Source organism: Pteronotus mesoamericanus, unplaced genomic scaffold (assembly GCF_021234165.1).
Source record: "Pteronotus mesoamericanus isolate MK-2021 breed Mesoamerican mustached bat unplaced genomic scaffold, CSHL_Meso_final contig_94, whole genome shotgun sequence".
In the NCBI taxonomy this organism is placed as follows: domain Eukaryota; kingdom Metazoa; phylum Chordata; class Mammalia; order Chiroptera; family Mormoopidae; genus Pteronotus; species Pteronotus mesoamericanus.
Window position 1 is genome coordinate 8,363,723 of NW_026555285.1, and position 16,884 is coordinate 8,380,606.

The 16,884-nt window shown below is 34.3% G+C and overlaps 1 protein-coding gene across 4 annotated transcripts in view; it reads right to left on the bottom strand.

Moving 5' to 3' along the window:
* Positions 1–472: 472 nt before the first annotated feature.
* Positions 473–16,884, bottom strand: part of AKAP11 (A-kinase anchoring protein 11) — a 55,773-nt gene continuing 39,361 nt past the window's right edge. For 3 of the 4 annotated variants that reach the window (XM_054586379.1, XM_054586380.1, XM_054586381.1), the window contains 4 exons: positions 11,845–11,928; positions 11,029–11,075; positions 8,034–8,194; positions 473–4,222 (listed from right to left, as the gene is read on the bottom strand). In XM_054586379.1, the coding sequence (XP_054442354.1) occupies positions 4,082–4,222; positions 8,034–8,194; positions 11,029–11,075; positions 11,845–11,928 (433 nt within the window). In that variant the 3' untranslated portion in view covers positions 473–4,081. The remainder of the gene's footprint in view (positions 4,223–8,033; positions 8,195–11,028; positions 11,076–11,844; positions 11,929–16,884) is intronic. The other variant, XM_054586383.1, reaches the window with a different exon arrangement.

Genomic DNA, 16,884 nt, shown 5'->3' on the forward strand with positions numbered 1-16,884 from the left:
ATACTACCTGGCATGACAGAGGGGTGGCATCTATGTTCTATAGAAGGAGTGCTCAATCCATGCCAGAGAATTTCGTAACACATTCAGAATGGGGAGTGACAATAATATTCCACTTTTTACTTAAGTCCAAAACAGATCAGACAAACAGCTTTACAAGTCACTGACCGCTTCAGAGGCACCTGAGTAAGTGGTTAGAATCCAGCGTCCATTAAAAATATTCCTATCTTCTCTTGTTCTGGAAAATCATACTAGGAGCATTGAGATTGTCTGATGTGTCTTCTGTGATAACAGCCCCAGTGTATGCCTTTGTTTTAGTTGAGTACAGAGTAGTTAACAAGATATTATGAAATGAAAACCAAGGCCTGGCATTTCTTAAGTTTATTGGAGAATCCTTACTGGAAGGGGAAAGATCACAGACTTAATTAATAAAAGATAAAAGAACAAATGCAAATTATTACAAAAGTAATTTCTGAAATGTTTATTTTGAACCACTGCTAAAACAAAATTTTAGTGCCTCCTGAAATTCATAGTTTGGTAAATGAACATATTAAATTACTGAAAAGCAGAAAAGAAGTTACTGTTATACAATATAAGATCTTAATATAGTAATTCAGCACAGTCAAATAAACAGCTACAATTATTTAAACTGCTTTGCTATATAAAACAAGAGTGTGAATTACTTTTAACACTGCACAAGTAACCAAAAGTAGCAAATACAGCAATATTAAAATCTGATATTAAATAGTATTCAAACATTACAATAAAAACAAAACAATGAACTTCTACAACTACAATTATACCCTTATGAAAGGAATGTACATGGATGGTAAAAAAATAAATAAAGTGACAAGAGTGACTAACACCGTATCTGCAACTTCAGAGCAGAAATACAGTTAAGTGAGCAAATGCATATAGGGTCTTTTGCTAAAAAGGAGAAAAAGAATGTACTTAACTTTAGTACAGTTTTATAATTCCCACTCAAGTTCTAATTCTTTTGTGGGGTGACAGGTAGACAGGGTTTTTAATGAAAGTATTTTCCCTATATCTTGAGTCGGTTATTTTTTTTTTAATACAATGGAAACTTTCCTTTGAAAAATATAAAATTTAAAGCAATGTACTGATGGGATATTAATAATATTAATTGTGGGAGAATAATATAAAATAATTAACTAAGAAGACACCTGGGTCTGGACTCTGAAGATGAGTCAGATTCAACGCTGCATCTGGGGAATGAGCACTGATGTCCAAGTCCCTGGGCAAACTGCCCTTCGCTCCACATAGGGCGCGCTTCATGAGTAATTAAATCCTCCTATCAGCAATCTAAAACTCTTATCTGAGCAAAATGAAAGTATGATGAATTGAATTAATTCACATCAAATATCTGAAAGGCCAAATGGAACATTTTTCAAATTATAAAGATGTCAGCACATATATATTCACAGAGTGAATACGCTCAAAGGTTTTATTCCATTACGCTGTATCAAGCCATCCAACAGACACTGTAATTTTATTGTGATTTATAAATGAATCATTTCTTTTGTATAAATCAGGACATATTTTCAAAATCAACATGAATAATACCTAAAAGTTTAAACTTAGCTTGCGAAAAAAAGACCATGGAAGTCCTGCCAACATTTAAGTCGTAATAATGTTTTATAAACCCCTTATCAGAGGTCTCATTCACTTTCCACGATACTTCAATGGTTCTAAATATGATAAACAAAATTCAACTCAATGCACATCACAACTTTAACAGTTCTGAATAAGATATATTTCATAAGGGCCAAAATCTACAGAATGGCAAGACTACAGTGTTATAATATAAATATGTCGAGTAGATTTGTATTAAAATAAGACAGAGCTGTTCTTAACAAACAGCTATTCTGAAGAGAAGACTGAACAACCAAAGGGATCTAGAATGTAGTCGGAAAAATCACAAAGTGCCTTCAAAGAAAGTAAATTTACACTGTAATTGATTAAAAGATGCTGCTCTAAATGCAAATGTTGTCTCTAGGAAAGGACACTTAACTCATGCTTCTTTTCATATCTGCCAATACTTAGTATTTTCCTCTACACACGGCACTGAACTGATGCACGTGTGCAGCCCCACTAAGGCCGTCATAGGCAGGCTAACGCCTACTGACCGCTCTGACACTACGTAGAGGCTAAACAAGGGAAACCTGAACACAGCGGAGTTCCATGAAAATGCAAAGGAGAAAAAGATATGAGGGAAATCTTACCTCAAAACGATTATTACCATAAAAGAAATAAACATAAACATTTCAAGCACAACAGTTTTACAAAAGTAATATATTGTCACTTTAGTTTAAAAGAAATTCAGAACTCAGTTTTGCTGTTAATCAAACCCATACATACACTGAAGTTACTAAACACAACCTGACAGTTATGTATTTGTAAAAATTTAATCCAAACTTAATAATCAATTAACCTGTGTTATGATTAACAACACAGTTCCTAACATTTAAAAACCCAGTCCAGTGCTGCTGCATCTCAAGTTCTGAGAAGCTAAAGGCAGAAATGATCCTGGTTATATACATTTCCTGCATTTCTCCACCTTAAAAAATACTTGAAGAAACTTTAGGAAAATTTATTTTTAAGGCCTGCTCTATTTCTTTATCTTAAATTGAGAAAAACTAAAGCTTGTAATATAACCTCAAAATATTTAAATAGCTCTTGGCATTTTTCTTAAAAAGCAAATTTAACTCTTTCATTATAAAATACATTTTTTTCTACCATAATTAATAATTCTAATTAACGGAAGTCCCCCTATTCCTTTCCCCATGGCAGGTGCTGTGTCTTCTATACTTTGTGCAGCTTCCAAAAGTCAGTGCTCAGGGAAAAAAATGTATTGGCGCAAAACCAAAGCCCCCAACAAAAAGTAATTTACTCTAGATTACAAAATCTGCTAATGAGAGAACCAAAAAATTCACACACGCATACCCTTGCATACAAAACGAAGACACGATCTCATCCTCTATTCAAGTCAACGTGCAGCTTCTTCAGCCAAAAAAGTAGGAAATGTAGAACCCAGAAGGGTTATGTCAGAGGTCCTTGCAAAATAGTGCAGATAGATTTTATCAGGGGAGGATCCTTTCTTTCTTTTCTAGAAAAAGTTAGGTCTAAAGGGAAGAGGTTTTCAAAAATCCAAGAGTGAAAATTGTTATTGGGCTTCTCTAAATGCATTTCCATATTAACATTAATTTTTAAAATTTCAACACGTTTTGCAACTTTATTTTCATTTACAGGATAAGTTGGGGACTCCAAATAGTCAAAAAAAAACCCTAAAAATTCTTACTGCACAATCTTTATAGACATTGTATTTTAAAGCACCTTTTTTAACGATAACAGCGGATTTCTAACCAAGGAAACATTAAAAGAGGGCACAAATCATCAGTAAAGTTAAAGTACTCTTCCACACATAAACACACACACACTCACTCACTCTCCTGCCAGAACAATTGGCAACATTAGCAAATAATGTAATTTGATCAAAGGCTAAGGAAACTATCATTTATAGTATTAATAGAAACCTAAAATACTAATTTTCTAAAGAATTAAGTAGTTTGGGGGATTCAAAAAGCTACCGATAGCTGAGCTAATAAAAATGACTTTTAAAAATGAGTCTAACACTACCAGAAAAAAAAAAAAACTGGCCTCAATGTTTTTTTTTAATGTCAAATTAGTTATTCATAGAATGCCACGTGTTTGGAACCCAACCTCAGCCACCTCAGTGCAGTTTCTAGCAGCACAGTTGATGCAAAAAGAATGACTCAATCAACATTCCCATAGGACTCATGGTTATACCTTCCTTCAAATACATGTTTTTAGGGTCTTAACATGTGTATAGAAGAATAAATGAAGATAATATTTGACAGAGATTACAAAAGTATGAACTATATACACCGTTTGATAACACAATGAGCTTAAAAAGCTATTATTTCCTTTCCTCTCAATTCACTTTAACTGTTACTATTCACTACTTAAATTTTATCCTTTGCATCTTTACTGTTTCATTCTCTCCTAAAACAAATAATAAAGATATACTGGTTTGGAGTTTGTTCTATGCATTTTCCAAGAGCCAGTCGAACAGTGACTTGCGTTTCTCCTCACTGGAAGTCTTTTCCATCACTTCATAGTATTTAAGTACAGCCTGCAGAAGGTCTCCCACTTTCCATCCTTTTTCTTGTAATCGTTTTGAAAGCTAGTAAGATAGAAAGATATGTTAAACATTAACTGAAAACAAACAATTTTGTAACAATAAAGTTTTCATTTTATTATTAACACCAGCTAAAACTAAGGATCTTGCTGTTTGTAATAAAATATTATTTCCCAGTTATAACAAAGTCTTATCCCTAAACCACCACCCTTTTCCACAAATTAAAACATTTTCCTTTCCTACCCTTTATAAATACATCTCCTCCACAGAATGACAATGTGGGATTACTGGAGACAGGACTCCATAAACCTCACCAAGAGGATATTCTGTGTGGGAGTACAGACACTACATTTCTACAGGAAATTCTCAACCTGACTACATCTGCCACACCCTCAATGAGAAACACAAAATAACAAAGACAACATCAAGCTTAATAAAAGGAGGTGGATTTTCCTTCCACAATATACACTGTGCCTTTTTAAAAAATATATACTTTATTAATTATGCTATTACAGTTGTCCCGTTTTTTTCTCCCCTTTATTCCCTGTACCTTGCACCCTCCCCCACCAGCATTCACCCCCCATCCTTAGTTCAAGTCCATGGGTTGTACATACAAGTTCTTTGGCTTCTCCATTTCCTATACTATTCTTAACCTGCCCTGTCTATTTTGTATCTATTATTTATGCTTCTTATTCCTTGTACCTTTTCCTCCATTCTCTCCCCTCCCCCTCCCATCTGATCTCCATTTCTGTGATTCTGTTCCTGTTCTACTTGTTTGCTTAGTTTGTTTTTGTTTTTGTTTTAGGTTCAATTGCTGATAGTTGTGAGTTTGTTGTCATTTTACTGTTCATAGTTTTTGATCATCCTCTTTTTCTTAAATAAATTCCTTTAAGATTTCATATAATAAGGGCTTGGTTATGATGAACTCCTTTAACTTGACTTTATCTGGGAAGCACTTCATCTACCCTTCCATCCTAAATGATAGCTTTGCTGGACAGAGTAATCTTGGAGGTAGGTCCTTGCCTTTCAGGACTTGGAATACTTCTTCCCAGCCCCTTCTTGCCTGCAAGGTTTCTTTTGAGAAATCAGCTGATAGTTTTATGGGAACTCCTTTCTAGGTAACTGTCTCCTTTTCTCTTGGCTGCTTTTAAGATTCCCTCCTTATCTTTAATCTTGGTTAATGTAATTATGATGTGCCTTTGTGTGTGTTTCCTTGGGTCCAACTTCTTTGGGACTCTCTGAGTTTCCTGGATCTCCTGGAAGTTTATTTCCTTCACCAGATTGGGAAAGTTCTCCTTCATTATTTTTTTAAAGTAAGTTCTCAATTCCTTGCTCTTCCTCCTATCTTTCTGGCATCCCTATGATTTGGATATTGGAATGTTTAAATTTGTCCTGGAGGTTCCTAAGCCTCTCCTCATTTTTTGGGATTTTTGTTTCTTCATTCTGTTCTGGTTCAATGTTTCTCTCTTCCTTCTGCTCCAAAACATTGATTTGAGTCCCAAATTCCTTCCCTTCACTGTTCATTCCCTGTATATTTTTCTTTATTTCACTTTGCATAGCCTTCACTTTTTCTTCTATTTTGTGACCAGACTCATTTCTGTGAGCATCCTGATTACCAGTGTTTTGAACTGTGCATCTGATAGGTTAGCTATCTCTTCATCATTTAGTTCTATTTTTGGAGCGTTGATCTGTTCTTTCATTTGGGACATATTTCTTTGTCTCAGCACACCTGTTAAGTTGGAAGGGGTGTAGCCTTAGGTACTTGCCAGGGCAGGGCAACCCAGGTTGCTGCATTGTGATGCTATATGTGGGGAAGGGGTCCAAGAGGGAACAATGCAGCTTGCTCTGATCTCAGGTGGCTTTCAGTCACTGCTTTTTTTTTTTTTTTTTTTTTAATACGCCCTCTTGCTTCAATGGAAACATGGCTTTGTAAGTTAAGAAATGTTAACGTATCAAAAAAAGACAACTGAAAAAGTAAAATATTGTGATCCTAATTTTGCAATACAGTATCTACAAATATCAAATCATTATGTTGTACACCTGAAACTAATATAATGTTTTGTATCAATTACATCTCAAAAACAAAAGTAAATACAGGTTTAAATAAATTTCCATCACTAATCGGAACATCTTCACTCATTTTATTTTTCTATTTTGTTCTGTAAAAACTAGTTGAGTTTTTTACAACATATCTATGCTTAGCCTTTTTAAAAATAGCTTTTGATTATGTATCAATAAAAATGTAATTCATATACCATTCAATTCATCCATTTGAAGTATACCCATCACTGGTTTTTAGCATTATCTACTCATATAATGCAACCATCACCATGACCAATAGAACATTTTTATCACCCCACAAGGAAAGCCCTACACATTAGTAATCACTCCCCTTTCTCTCAACTCCCTTAACTCTAGGGAATCACTATTTTCTGTCTCTATAGATTTGTCTATTCTGGCCATTTCATATAAATGAAATCACTTATATGAAACGATCTACTTCTACATGATCAGTTATGACCAGCTTCTTTCACTTAGCATAATAATTTCAAGGTTCCTCCATGATATAGCATATATCTATGTCGTTCCTTTTTATTGGCAGATTATGTTGCATTGCATGGATACACCATATTTTATTTATCCATCAGTTAATAGACACTTAGGATGTTACCACTTTTGACCTATTATGAACAATGTTATCATGGGTGTATGCTTTCATATACCTAGGAGTGGAATTGCTGGGTTTACAATAATGCTATGTTTAGCTTTTTGAGGAACTGGCAGAATGGTTTTCAAGGTTAACATGGGGACGAGGTCTCCTTACTTAGGCAGTATCATACTCAGATCTGCCTATGGCCTTTCTCAGCCTTCAGTTTATCTAAGACTAAATGACTGAAAAATGTTTGCCTCCCTAAGATCAGTTCTAACACATTCCTTGCGCATTCTTTCTCCTTGATATTTTGTTTCCTGAACATCCTTTTCTTATTTTCTCTCTTTACCCCAAAACAGACACCTAAACTGGAAGAATCCAAAAAAAACTAAGTAAAAACAAATATTTTTAAAAAACTATTTTTACACATTACTTTTTCACATACTTCTTTCAACAATACTTTTGTAAATTCTGGACCAGGAATCAAGAGTAGCTGGACTGTTTCTTTTTTGTTATTATTTATCAATTTATATATGTTATTCATTACACTATTCTATACCCTACAGTAAGATTAAACCAAAGTCCTGATAAGAAAATTTCTGGGACAAAAACCTTAAACTGGAAATCTTAACAAGGCGCTCGGTGTTAAGATAAAAATATCCAATGAGTGCATCAAATCTGAATGTTTTATTAATAAGTTACTAAATATTCAAGTGGTCCACTGTCCCTTATTGGATGTTTAAACTTATACTGGCTTTTGATTTTGCTAGCTTCTCATACTAATGTAACTGGAATAATAGAGAAAGAGACATACTAAGTATTACTACACAATTATGAATCAATTAAATACAAAGAAAAACTCAGTATTTTCATAGAAACATAAAATGTTTTATTAATGGCACCTAACTTTGGGAACTTAGGATGTGCCAGGCACTAGATTAAGCAATTTTTTAATAATATTACATTTAATTCTCACCAATCTCTATACTCACTTCCATCATGCAGATAAGGATATTGGTGAACTTGCCCAAAGGCACACCACAGAGAGTGGTAGAGTTCATATATGAACCCAACCATCATACTCTGTTGCCTAAACATTAACCCACTTTATTACCAATGGGCATCTTACTAGATCAATCATGTGACACAGAACATCATGCACTGTTAAATGTATCCTCACAGTCACCCTATAAGGCAGGTACTTACTCGTATAAACTCCTTCTTTGCAGAGTCATGAAAAGAAAGTTCTGCAACTTCAGCCTCAGAGGCAACAAGCCACTGAAGAATGATCCTTAGTTGAGGGTCTACTGTGCATGGCTCCAGGTCAATATTCGTTATTAGCAGAGTCTTTCCAGCTTGCCCCAAACCTGATATTTAAATTTAAACAATATGAAGTGAAATTCATCAATTCCACTATTAATACTCTGGTTTCCAAGGATATGTAAATATTTTCCATTTCTTAAGATTCCAATGACTGCTTGGAAAAAAACCCATCCTTTCTTAACCACACCAAAACTAAAACATTTCTTTGAAAGGGCAAAATAATGTGAAACGAAAGAATAACTTCAATCATCTACTGAGAGTACAAATGTAAAAATATTCTGAGGCACTGAACTGAAGTGCCATAAATGCCTTCATTTGTGTCAGAATATAATCTGCAGGTAACAGGAGAGAAAATAAAACTATAAAGTCAAGATTACAATCAAAATACAAATGAAACACACAAATAAAAACCTCAACTAAACATATTAAATGGACTTTAAGAAAAGCTTTCTGAACTAAGAGAAATAACAGCAGCCAATATATGTACAGTATATAGTTAAGTAAGTATTGTTCTAATCTGTTTAGATAACACACAGTCCCATAATCCAAAAACCACCCTGTGAAGTAGAAACTATTATCATCTCCATTTTACAGGTGAAGTGCCTGAGGCAGAGGGAGATCCAGGGTCCTACAGGGAAGAAGTGGCTAAGCCAGGATATGAACACAGGCAGTCTGGCTCCACGCTCTTACTCACTTCATTCTTCGGGCAAAATAGGGAAAATGCCATATGCAACCACTTAAATCCCAAAAGGTAGACCAGGGCGTTTTCTGGTATGTCCCTATTATAAATAAGATACTGCTCTCACATGTATTTTCTTTTTGAATGAAAATTATGTTTTCAACATAAAATAGGACGAATCCCTGTTGACTGTAAAACTAGTGATTCAACACTGCTGCTTCGTGATGTCTGAACAATAAGCAGTGCTCAGACATGGGCCCTCTAGCACACAAACTGAGCAGCAGGGCATGCTGGCAGGGGTGAAAATTCGTTGGTAAATGTTCCCAATTCCTTATTACAGTCTGCAGAACATTCTAGACCACTGCTAATTATTTTTAGGATATGTGCAGGCCCCTAACAACTTTTCATTTAAAAAGCTGACCACATTATTCTCTGAAAATAAATGTACTGTTTTTTTTCCGTCCTCTCTCCCCACTATCAATCAAAAAGTTGTTTTGTGCACTATGGTACCAAATATCGTCTCCAGACCATTCTGTAATTCCTGTAGTGGTCATGGGGTTTGAAGCTGTCTCCCCAAGGCTTGTCTGTACTACTGGCTTTCTTAGTTCAGAACCCCTGATTGCCTGAGAAGGGACTGACATCCTAAAATTACAGACAACAGCCACAACAAAAATGAGGGTTGTTTCCTTATAAGTTCCATTATTTTGAATCTTTCTATAATTCTACATCAATCTACCTCCTAATTTATCAATTTCTAATTTTAAAAGTTTGTGAGTTGGCTGCAATTTTCTATGTAATGAGAGGAGACTATAATCTCACAAGATTTACATATAATTAATCTCCTGATTTTGTGAGTAGGTACTCACAAAAGAAGTCCTGAACAGCCTGGCTAGTGCTAAAAGTAAAAATTTCTAAATGCATTTTATATTGACATTAACTTGTATCTTCTTTTCTCTTAATCATTCCTCAGTAAAGTTAGTATTCATTCACAGAAAATATTCACCACATGCATTTATACCATGTATATAGCCTTTGGAACAACTTTGCTCACAGGTATTACCTGGAAAAAAGTATGTAACTTTTCCATATTAAAAAATCAACACTTTTTTAGTTAACAAAAATAAAGCAATTACCTAGCCTATCCATAACTCAGAAAGTATCGCCCTACTTCTATTTTATACCTGATGAGAAAGCTTACTTCTAGAAGCCCTATATGAGAAGAATGTCTTCTTAGCAGAGGCATTAGAACTCTAATGTAGTAATCATTCATCTGAGGATTTTAGCTCAAAAATTGGTACATGACTTTCCTAAACAAGAAGAGTACGGTTGGTAATAAAACTGATTGGAAACTTGGGTGTTACAAAGTACATTTCAAGAAATTTATTTTGGTAACTTTCTCAGTTTACCCATTTCTAAAGAAATGATAAAAATCGCTGGTTCAGAATCAAATAGCTCCTACAGTGTGACTATTTTTCTGTGCCACTCTATAGAAAGAATTATTAGTATTTTCATAATTAAGAAAAAGTAAGATTTGGGGGAAAAATTCAATAACCATCTAAATACAATGAAAATTCAGCTTGAACATGCTTTTTATATTCACTCAGACAGTCTAACATGTTTGAATTAGGGATTACAAATCACAGGAACTCTGTGACTAATGGTATCTAGTATTTACATATTCACAACTATGTTCATTAAAGAAAGATTTGAATATTTTCTTCAAATATGTGTATGTGTGGGTGTAGAACTGGAATTCGGGAAGAAATGTGAAGAGGGAATATGATTTATGTAAGATTATCATTAAACACTAATTCTAGAAGTTATTGAAAAAAACTATGACATATGCCATAGTTATAATAAACAGTACCTTATGAGGACAGATTTTATATTTTGAAAAAGATAATTATATAGTTTATCATATTTCCTCTCAAATAATTGAATAGCTCTTTTAAACGAGCTCAGTCTTCATATCAATGACTACTTCATTAGTTTAACAATCAAATAATACAAACTGCTCAACAAAGACCTGACACTGAATAAATTAGTTTGAGAATAGCCTGATTTATAATGCAAATACCCTTATTTGTAATAACCCAAAGCCTAACCGATGAAATGCACAAATATAAAAATTAAAGACTCTTCTAGGGAACCTTATACAAAAAAACATGCAAACACTCTGAAAAACAAATTGTCAATTACCTTCTACGTCATCCTCATGTTCTTCATCTTTACCATCTGGCCCATCACTTTTTGAATAGAAGAACAGAAATAATTTTTTTTTAAAAACTTTAATAATGTTATTAAAACCAATTCTTAAAATGTGGTAAAGAATGAATGTTACAATGTGATATATGATATTTAAAAAGGGGAGAAATGACAAAAAAGGAAGCCTTGCTTCTCACACCATTTCATGTTAAAAATCTAAATTGTAAATGAAGCCTAGATAAGTTATCAATAACCAAGAAATTCTACCGGCCATTATATATAGAACACCAAGTAATTTCATAATAAAATTTAATTTAAAATAATTTGAAGTCAAAATATTCTACTAATTTGGTTTTAGATAACACAGCATTTGTATATTATAAAATGCTACAAATAATTATTTTATTAATGCTTCTGATGCCATTTATATATTTTAACATAGTAAAAACATTTTTCTTACATAGGAAATAAAACTACATACAAAAACAAACAAAAAAACCAAACCAAAACAAAAGAACAGAAATCCTGTAGGAAGCAAGCTCTTTTTAATGAAATCATAATTGGTAGAATGAAAAACAGCAAGCAAAGCAACACATGCATAAAAGTAACACATTTTGCAATTAGATGTCAATCATAGCAGAGCCGAATTTTTTTCATAAGATGTAATTTATCAAGCAGAATCATGTCAAAATATATGAGAAGGGCCGCTTGATACATATTGGCAGTGTAACCCACATTGTTTTAAGAATACGGCATCATGCATTAGTGGTGAAAGACTCATCAGTTTTTAAGTTTCTGGACTGGACCAACCTGTCTGATGTTGGAAAGGATAAATTGTCCTCATACAAATCTCCTTCTAAACCAAGACTGCTCCAGCTACTGCTGTTACCATTACTGCCAGAGGAAGAAAAGAACAGAGCTGAACTAGAAAATGAACAGTAAAGACAACCTTGGTTTTCCTTGGAACAGCTTCTGTCAGTGACAACTGTGGATATTCTGAAGCTGCCACAACGGAGTGCAGCATTCACAGGGGTAAAGAGAGACCACTACTGCCACTGTAAAAGGGGCTGACTGCTTCAGAGATTTGGACATTTTATTACTGTCCTCAAAAGATTATAAAAATCATTCTAAATGTATATTTACTTTAAAGATAAAGACAACGTCTTTTTAGATAGCAAATGAATGCAAGAAATTGTTTCATAATGAAATTAATGTCTGTCAAATGTTATGATATAATTTGTACAAAGCCAATATTCCTCAGTTTGGAGTAAGTTTAAAAAGAAAATACCACAGGTTAACATTCTCTCAGGCTTTAGATAATGCAAACCGAGATGGACTTGGGGGAGCAGGCAGTTGGAAAAAAAAGTTTTCTAATTTTAAACTACTTTTATTATGTCAATTACCTTCATTTCATATATTATATATAATTCAGTAGGTGGCAAATAATATACATTTTCCTCAGAATATTGACTAACCAAGATTTAGTCAAGCATTATAGTTTTCTCTTCAGCCAGTCACTAGGGCCATACAAATAACTTCTTATACTATCCAATCAAAATAAGAGAGCAATTATATCCTAAAACTTCAGCAAAGCAATAAAAAACAAAAAGCAACTGTGTTCAGAAACAAAACTAAATTCAATCTTTCAGATTAAAACCTAAACATGCAATTTTTAAAATTCTAATCATTAAAATAATTAGTAAGCACATTAGTTGGCAGTGAAAGCAGCTATCTTTCCCCCATATTAGGCTAGGAAATTATAAAAATTAATACTTATATGAACCAAAATTTTGGTTGTGAAAAAAGAAATATAAAATCACTTTATAGGCATCAGTAAATGTTAACAAAATTACCAAAAATGAATGCTCATATAAAAGTTCTAAGAGGTTTCCAAGCAATTTTGAATAATTTACATATCCATGTTTACCTCTATCAAATTGTGACAGACTATAATGTATGATAATAAAAGTTAAAACTGAGTATCTTTTCACATATATTCAAACAAATATAGCTCTATCATAAAACTATTAAAACAACCAGAATCTTGCCCATGTGGTCTGTTTTCAAACAAACCATGATTGAGAAAATACAGAAATACAGAGTGAACAAAGAGCTACTAGCCAGAGAAAATTAATGATCTCAAACACTGTATTTACTTCTATTAACAGAATTATCTAAATAAAAAAATTACAAAATTCCTACCCATATAATAATTCCCCAATTTCATAATTAATAAAAATCCATCACCTTAGCATTAGATGAACATGAAAAAAAATGGTCAAACTCCCTCTACCTAACCTCAGTCCCCCCTCCCATTTTGCCCCTTGAAAGAGGTGAGGTTTGAAGTCAGTTATCTATAAAATGCCACTTCTACTAGGATGGCCATGTATGATTTTTCACCTAACCAGGGCACTTCTGAAAAAGACAGGCATCACTATCAGTGATTACACCAGAACAGATGTAACCAGGACTGTCCCAAACAAACTGGGAGGTAAGATCATCCTACATTAACCCAACATTAAACATTTTCACTTCTTCACTTAATGGTCTATTTCATTCCCAAACACTGTTCTGCTTCCATCATTTTTTTCTGTGTCTTTTCCTGTTTCCTATGTCAAGGACAGGCATATCGCAAACCACTGGTAATCAGGATCTAAAATTCCTTATGTGGCTTTGAGCCATATGAAGAGTACCATCAATTCTGACACATCTCATAAAAATTATCTAAAAAATTCAGCAAGTCCAGCCCTATCTCCTACGAAAATCTACTATATAACTTCTTAAAAATTCACAAACTGCTGAAATACTTGAGATTCATGTACACAGACCAGTTATCCTTCTGATCAAATTCCTCCTGAACACTTGTAAAAATCTGAGATGACTGTTTCCTCCTGAACACTTGTAAAAATCTGAGATCACTGTTTCCTCCTGAACACTTGTAAAAATCTGAGATTACTGTTTCTTTTTTAACTGTTGCCTTCTGTGGAACTTCCTACTTAGAGGTAAAGTGCAAGTGTGTCCAAACCTCTGAAGTCTTCAGTCTCCTACCATGATCTCTGTACCAGAAAACAGCAGTTTGTACAGAAGATGCCATCAAAAGACAAAACGTGTAAAGCATATATATCTTAAGTGTGTTTTCTGAACCTCCTGCATTAAAATTATCTGAAGTGCTTATTGAGTATGCAGATTGTTGGGACCTTCTACTAACCTAGTGATCAATCTCTGGGATGTGAGGTCCTGGAAGTTATATGGCCAACAAGCACTCCAATCCTGGATGAGTCCCACTAACTTTTTCTTTGTGCCTGAACCTTACTACCAAGCATAACAGTTCTTATAAAGACTGTGGTCAATTAAAACCACAGGAGTTTTTCTGACAAAATGCTATCAAACCAAGTTTTCGCCATCCTCAATTCAAATAATTAAGTCTCAAATAATTAATTCAAATAAATAATTAAATTAAAATGCATTTACCCATGCTAAACATAGTTATTTTAGCCTCAGCCCAATTTGATTTTCCTGAACCTTGGTTATGTTAATGGAATTATCTGTTCATCCTTTTTTTTTTACATTGAATTTATTGGGGTCACACTAGTTAATAAAATTGTTATATTTCAGGTATACACTTCTATAATACATCATCTGTATATGATACTGTGTGTTTACCACCCAAAGTCAAGTCTCCTACCATCACCACTTATTCCCCCTTTACGGTCTTCTACCTCCCTCTAACCCGCTTTCCCTCTGGTAATCACCATACTGCTGTCTGTATCTCACAGTTTTTTCCTTAATCCCTTCCTCTTTTTCACCCATCCCTCAACTCCCCTCCCCTCTGACAACTGTCAGTCTATTCTCTACAGCTATGAGACTGTTTCTATTTTGTTAGTTCATTTTGTTCATTAGATACATGTCAGTGAAATCATGTATTTGTCTTTCTCTGACTGGCTTATTTCACTGAGCATAATGCTTTCCAGGTCCATCCATGCTCTCGTAGAAGATAAGATTTCTTCCCTTTTATGGACAAATAGTATTCTGTTGTGTAAATGTCCCAGTGCTTTATTTTAATCCTCATCCGAGAATGTATTTGATTTTTTTGAGAGAGAAAAAAGAGGAGAAGAGAAAGTGAGAGACACAGATGTGTAAACATTGATCTGCTGCCTCCCATAAAGGCTCTACCAGGGATGAAACCCACAACCTAGGCGTGTGCCCCGACCTGGGATCAAAACCACATTTTAGTGTATGGGACAATGCTCCAACCAACTGAGCCACCTGGCAAGGCCTCCCACTGCATTCTTACCCACTCAGCTTACTGATTGAAACTTGAGCTGCTTCTCTATTTTGGCTATTGTAAAATAACACTACTATAAACATAGCGGTGCATATATTCTTTCAAACTGGTATTTCAGGTTTCTTTGGATATATTCCCAGAAGTGGAATTGCCTAGTCACAAGACAGTTCCATTTTTAATTTTTTGAGGAAACTCCATACTGTCTTCCACAGTGGCTGCACCAGTCTGCATTCCCACTAACAGTACATGAGGGTTCTCTTTTCTCCACATCCTCACCAGCACTTGTTATTTGTTGTATTGTTTTCTTCTTCATTTTGAGTCATTCACAAATGAGTATTTCTTATCATTAATAAAATAATGCTGTACAGGACAGAACCAAGGGCAGAGCCTGGTAGATGTCTCCCTCTTTTCATCAAATCAAACTAGATAACATTCTACATAGAGCTGTTCAACTGGCCACAACCCTCATAATGCCAGTAGCCTCTAACCCTAGATTTCCCATTTTAACACCTGTATTTCCTAAGGAACAATGTCAACCCTCACTGAAATTCTAGGAACCCATGTTCCTCAAACATGAGAGAATTTAAGTGTTCATAGTCCAGTCTAGATAAAGTTCCAGGAAAAAGCCAAATGATGATTTCTAACTACTACCCCCGACTTTTTACTACCAGTTTTAATCCACTAAGCCACGCCAGCCAGGGCACTACCAGTTTTAAAGACTGCCACTTTTGAACCTAGATTTTAAGAAATATTGATGGTTTATACCACATTTTAAGAAATTATGACAAAATAGATATTTTATAAAAACATTAATATGTCCTAGCTAATCCAAGCATCAAACCAAATACTCTGAGAGGATATGTTCTAACAGGTGAAAAGCCACTTCCTTCCTTATGCTCCCTCATTCCCTCCTCTAATGGCCTTACCTCCCCCTCCACCTGAAGCCTCAAAGGAACCTTTTCACATATGCCCAAAATTGGAAGTATGTACGCTGAGAACCCTCTCTTCTCCCTAGGCTCAGCTATGGATGCTATTATTTCCGATTATCAGCTAATGTGGGGATATAGATTTTATGGAATTTTAATGGTTAATCAGAAAAATGCCTGTATGGAGTTAAGAATATAAGAAACAATTATGTAACAATTAATAAAATATTTCATAACTTCAGTATGAATAAAGTTAACTAAGAAAGGTTATGTATGAGGTAAGTGCCTTCTGCTATACCAAACTGTACTTGTATAATGAGTTTATATATTTTCAGTCATTCAAATACAAATGCTCTGGGTCATCTTTTTTTCCCTGAGGAGCAGGACAAATAAGGAACCCTTCCCCCCAAAAAATACTACCTTCATTAATATCAGGAAAATTACAGGACCATTTTGATGCCTCTTACAGATAAATGTCCTTTTTCCTATCCTCTAAAGCAGCAATTTTCAACCAGTGTGCCGCAAGAATTTTTAAAAACATGCAACACCTGACTATTTAGTCAGGGGCACTAATCTCTATTCTCTTAAGGATTGTCAAATTAAAATAAATAACAGCCAATACAACAATATCTGTCCCTT